Source organism: Tupaia chinensis, unplaced genomic scaffold (assembly GCF_000334495.1).
Source record: "Tupaia chinensis unplaced genomic scaffold, TupChi_1.0 Scaffold000032_1, whole genome shotgun sequence".
Classification (NCBI taxonomy): domain Eukaryota; kingdom Metazoa; phylum Chordata; class Mammalia; order Scandentia; family Tupaiidae; genus Tupaia; species Tupaia belangeri.
This window is the reverse complement of record NW_006159462.1, coordinates 688,180-694,179: the sequence shown is the minus strand read 5'-3', so window position 1 is coordinate 694,179 and position 6,000 is coordinate 688,180. Positions and strand designations below refer to the sequence as shown.

Here is a 6,000-nt window from a genome sequence, read left to right as displayed (position 1 = left end):
AAAAAAAAACCCCACAAAAAAAAAAAAAAAAAAAGCTGGTGAAGGGCAGAGTAAAAATTTGAAAAATCTTTCTGACTGCCCTCTAAACTGTTAAACAGTACCCTGCCCTATTTCATCCTACCCTAAACTACTCCAATCTCCCCTATGAATTAACTTGGAATAAAAGTTTGGATTTTTAAGCAGTTGAGGGGAAAAGTATTGAAATTTCAGAGACCATCATTGACAGTCCCTGGCATAGTAGCAAAACAGTTAGGAGTTTATTATAAGCAATTATCTCCAAACTAAATGAATTAATTTGCTATTATCAAAAGAAGCAACTCAGACACCTTTCAGATAAACAAGATGCCATGTATTATTTCTAGCTGGAAGAGCCTTGCTAAAACTAAACTATCATAATCATCTGAAAAATACAGTAACTTACACAGATTATTAATTTATTAAGTTTGTAAGAAAATAGTAATTAAATTACTTCTGTGTACCTGGCCCTGTACTAGGTCTTCTTCCCCAACCCTTAAGATTATTTTTAACTTCTATATTTCTGATATAAGTCACCATCAGGTCATCTCTGTGAGAGCAAGAATTATTGCAATAGTTTATTAACCGAACTGTTGCTTCTACTTTTGCTCCCTCAAATTGTATTCACTTAGCTGCCAATGGGCTCACTTTAAAATGTGAAATAACATAATGTCATTCACTTGACTCAAAACTCTTATAATATCTGTCCAATTCTCTCAAAACAAAGACAGAAATTCTTAACCATGGTCTACCAAGATGTAAACAGTCTGGTCCCTAACCCTAGTGACTTCTTTGATTTAACTTTATATACCTCTCTTTTTTATTAGCTGTGTTACAGTCACATTGTTTTCCTTGCTATTTTTGAACGAAGTAAGTATATCAGGTGATGGGAAATACATACTTATGGATTATAAGAATTTTAATAGTCTTGAGAGAATATCCTTTCCCAAGAATAATTTTGTTTAATCATGGGGATATGGACATATTTGAATGCATCTGGCTATCTTAGATGTTAGCAAACAATAAGTCCACAAGGAATAGCATTTATTCATTTTTAAAGTTGCGTGCACACACACACACACACACACACACACACACACAAAACCATTTACTATATTCTAGAAAATGACAGATTGGAAAAAGGAATGATTTGTTGCTGAATTTTTTCTAGTGGAATGAACAACTATAAACAGACAATGACTCAGATAGCATATAGGAAATAACACAGGAGAAGATTATGGATTAAGAACAGGTTGTTGTTGTCCTTGTTTTGTTTTGTTTTGTTTTGTATAGGGTACGTGCGCTTACCAGAGAGAGAAAGAGAGAAACAGTGAGAGAAACAGTGAGAAATCACCCCCTTGGTGGATGGCCATGCCACAATTGTCTTCATTCTCCTCCTAGGATCCTGCTCACACATGTACATGTGCTGGTCATGATTTTCAAGCCACCTGGTCCATTACTCAAACTGTGGTTGGCTATGTGGAAGTCCAGCATGTTAACCACCACACCACCTGCTGCCCCAAGGAATAGCCATTTTATAGAGTTGTCAAGGAGATCCTTGGGAACAAGACAATAAGCTGGAAAACCAGAATATTTCAGAATTCGAAAGATATGGACTACTGAAGACAAGGTTTTCCACATTACTATAAGACATGAAAAGACCATGAACTGGGTACATACTTAATATATTCAAGCCTGAGCAAGGAAGCTAGCATGACTGAAGAACTGAGGAGCAAAGAGGAAGCAAAGAAAACGAGTTCTGAAAATTAGCATGGGCCAGATAATGTTGGTTATTATAAGGGTGCTCCCTTTATTGCTTCTTCTTTTTTTTCTTTCTTCTTTCTTTTTTTTTTTAATAAATGAGAACAAAGATAAAAACACAGAGAACACACCTATGTGAGGAGTGGGCACCCCCAACAGAATTTTGATGCTGTGATCCACCTCTAGCTTTGAGTCAGCCGTGGATCATGGGCATGAACATGTGTGTACCATGTGTTGAGGGAGGATGCTGAAGGCAAACCCAGAACCTCCCATGTGAGTCAGGATCAGAGAGTCAAGTTTGACATTACTGCTGTGTCACCATCCTGCTCCAGGGTGCTGCCTTTTTCCTGAATGAAATGGAAACAATGGAAGACTTGAAGTAGGAGAGTGATATAATTTGAACTCTTTTTAAAAAATTACTCTAAATACTACTTAATGATAGATTGTGTACCACGTGTTGAGGGAGGATGCTGAAGACAAACCCAGAACCTCCCATGTGAGTCAGGATAAGAGAGTGGTGCCTCTCAGCTCCAGGGTGCTGCCTTTTTCCTGAATGAAATGGAAACAATGGAAGACTTGAAGTAGGAGAGTGATATAATTTGAACTCTTTTTAAAAAATTACTCTAAATACTACTTAATGATAGATTGTAGGAGGTCAAGAACAGAAGCAGTAAAACTAACAACATAGCAAAAAGAATCGTTGTAATACGCATGAGAAATGATGTTGGCTCAGCTCATGGTAGGAACATTGTAGAAGTGAGAAATGTTAGATTCTGGATTTTGAAAGTGCTGCCAAACCGTATTTACTTTATGGGGTAGATATAAAATATAGGAGAACAAGACAAGAATGACTCCAATGTTTTTGGCCTTAGTGTCTAGAAGAATGAAGTTTACATTTACTGAGATGGGGAAGAAAGAAAAGGCAAAGAGTTGATCATTACATAAACTTGTAAAGTTGCACAAACTATGAGATTGTCTAAAGAGAGGTTGGATCAAAATATGTAAGACTTTAACAGTGATCTCTTTCCTGGCTATATGAATGCTTAATTCAAAATAATTTCTTGAGTTTTTCATTTTATTTTGTATGCTTCTCTGAAAATTTTATTTGTAATGAAATCTGCTTTTTTAAAAAAGACAAGAATGAGAAAAAGAATAGAGTTCCAGATGAGTCTAGATCCTAATGCCTACAGATTTCCCTGTTCTAAACCCTGTGTCTTCTGACATGCTATGCTACTTCAGGTATTTAGGCACCTTTAACTGAGACCAGAGGCAGTTAAGCATTTTCCATAAAGAGCAGATAGTAAATATCGTTGACTCTGTCGGCCACAGAATCTCTGCTGCAACTACTCAACTCTGCCATGATAGCAGAAAAACAGAGAAAATACATAAATGTGTATGGCTGTGTTTCAATAAAACTTACTTGTGAATATTGACATTTAAACTTAATACAAATTTTATATTTAAAAATAATATTTTTGTAATTTTTTTAACCATTTAAAAGAAAATAAAGACCACTTTTAGCTCCTAATCTCTACAAAAGCAACCAGCTTTAAACCTGTGTAGGACTTAGTTTGCCAATCCTTGGCCTAGGCAAATTGAATTATTTTCTTACTGACTTCTGTTCTGTAATTATACTTCCTTTTAAAGTGCTCTCCAAACTGTTCTAGATAGATATCTTTCTCACATAAATACCATCATAAACTTCTCATGCATGACAAGCTCAGAGAGTTGAACAGAAGCTGTCAGACAGAGGCTGGGTGGAGGATGGAGGAAAAGCAATGCAGATGGAAAAATAATATAAAGTGTGCAAAGAATGTCAGCTGCTGAAAGTACTGATTAAGCATGGCACACAGGTAACGATGAGGTAGAGAAGTTTGACTCACTGCTCAAGGGCTTTTTATGCCTCATTAAGGAAACTGGACTTTATTTTGGTAGGTTACTATTTAAGGATTTCAGCTGTGGCATAGGTAGACTCACATTGGAAAGGTTCTTGATTCATATCCTGGGACTTCCCTGAACATACTGGGTGTGTTTGCATGTGCCTGTGATCCAGCCTAGTTGAGAATGGAGGCGGATTGTGGCATGGGGACACTGTTGGTATTGTCTGTGTTTCACTCTTTGTGTCTCTCTGTGTCTGTCTTTCTCATTAAATGAATAGGTAAATTTTTTAAAAGTATTTTAAGAAGAAAATGTATGGTCAGTTTTTCATTTTAGAAAAACTTTCATTACTCTTAACATACAGGATTTGTAAAATGGTAATTTTAGTGAAAGGAGAAACAAGATATAAATTGCAATAGCTTAAATAAATGATGAATGAATTTTTTTTACAATTTTTTCCTTATTTTAATTATTTATTTTAGTTACTTTTTAATTTTATATAGGACATGTTCACTCATCAGAGAGAGACAGAAAGTGAGAGAGAGAAAGCAAACTGCCAGGACTGGGACTTGAACTATGGTCAGTCATGTGAGAGTACAGAGCCTTAACCACCATACCACATGCTGGCCCAATAAATAGTTAATGAGTTTTAAGGCACCAAATATTGCATAACCTTTCTATAAAAAAAGAATTAGCACAAGTTTAGAGTTTTAAATATGTTTGTATGTGTATATATTTTGGATCATGAGAAAAGTCATGACATATTTTTCTGTTTTCCTGTGCAAAAATATATTGTGACTTTCACAAACATTCACATACATACATGTACATATGCATACATACACATATATATTAATGTGGCTATGCTTAAACATGTCTAAGTACATGTTCATGTAAATAACAGGCTAAAGAATTACAGTAATGCACTTCTTTAAGCCAGGATGTCTATGTTTTGATTCACATTTACCACCTATTCATAATGGTAAACTTAGTCTATTATTTAACCTTGATTTCAACACTATAAGATAATTAAACATGATGATAACTTTAAATGCCTATAATTCCTCCCAGTATGTACATATTATTAACTTCATTAGAGTTATCTGTTTGTAAACTTTATTATAAATTTGTGTAAGTCATATTTCCACATTTTCTTCAGAAGATGCTGTTTGTCACTATGGTACATATTTACGTACTGGGTATTACCATAGAAATAGAGCCTAATTATTATGTTGTATCTTTCTAATTTTATTTTTAAATACTCTTCTTCAATTTTTAGCCTTGGATCAACTGTGCAGTTCTCTTGTGATGAAGATTATGTTCTACAGGGCGCAAAGAGTATCACCTGTCAACGGATAGCTGAAGTCTTTGCTGCTTGGAGTGACCATAGGCCTGTATGTAAAGGTAAAGAAAAATTTTAAAATAGAATTATTCTCTGAATACATCTTAATAGTTTCAAATTTGTTTCACAGGTTATAAACTATAATTAATCTGTGAATTATAATGTAATTTTTCTTTAAGGAAAAAAATCTAGATTATGTATTTAACATTTATTGAGAATCTGTAATATGTGAACCCATATTAGATTCCCAAGGAATTTCCAATCTAATAATCTTAAAACTATAGACTGAAATGTAACACACTGGGGACATTGTTGGCCTTTAAAATTTTTAAATGACAATTAGTCTCTCTGCATAACCAATGAAAATGGATTTTTAAAACCTTAATTCTATCTCCATTGCCATTACTTTTTCTTTAGACAGTGTCTTACTGTTTCAACTTTACAGTTGGAACTATAGGCAGGTACTGCCACAACTCTCAGTTCTTTTCAAAACTTACTGTTTCCCGTACTAGTCTTTAGCTTCTGATACACCTGTTTTAACTCCCCAGAGTTGTTGGGATTATAGGTTCATGCCATAGAATCCAGATTTTAGATTGGACTGGATAAACCCAGGACCTTTATGGTCCTAGCCTGAGAAGCAAAGAAGCAGTATATGCAGCTGGGCTAGGGATTTGACACATTAATTGCTTTTGTGTATAATAGTAATGTTGGTAGCAGTGGAGTTGGAATACAGGTTCTAATGTTAATTTAAACAAAGATGAAGCAGTGAATAGTATGGCTTTACATACTACCAGCACAATATTTGCAGCTAAAACACATGAAGAGTTTGCAAAAAGTTCATGTGTATTATGAGAAAATTATGTATGGATTCTCATTTTTCATTTTCATTTTTTCATTTTCATTTTTCTTAAAAATAAGCTCATACTTCAATTTTATTTTTGCACAATTGTTTTGAAGTCTCATGTATATTGGGTACGTGTAGACATATATGTTGGGTATTGCCA

General features: G+C 34.4%; 1 protein-coding gene across 1 annotated transcript in view; it reads left to right on the top strand.

Moving 5' to 3' along the window:
- The window catches only part of CSMD3 (CUB and Sushi multiple domains 3), a gene marked incomplete at its 3' end in the record, with an annotated part of 1,277,483 nt that overhangs the window by 583,423 nt on the left and 688,060 nt on the right, over positions 1 to 6,000 (top strand). Inside the window, exon 10 of the mRNA XM_027771421.1 lies at positions 4,934 to 5,058. Coding sequence (XP_027627222.1) covers positions 4,934 to 5,058 — 125 coding nt within the window. The remainder of the gene's footprint in view (positions 1 to 4,933; positions 5,059 to 6,000) is intronic.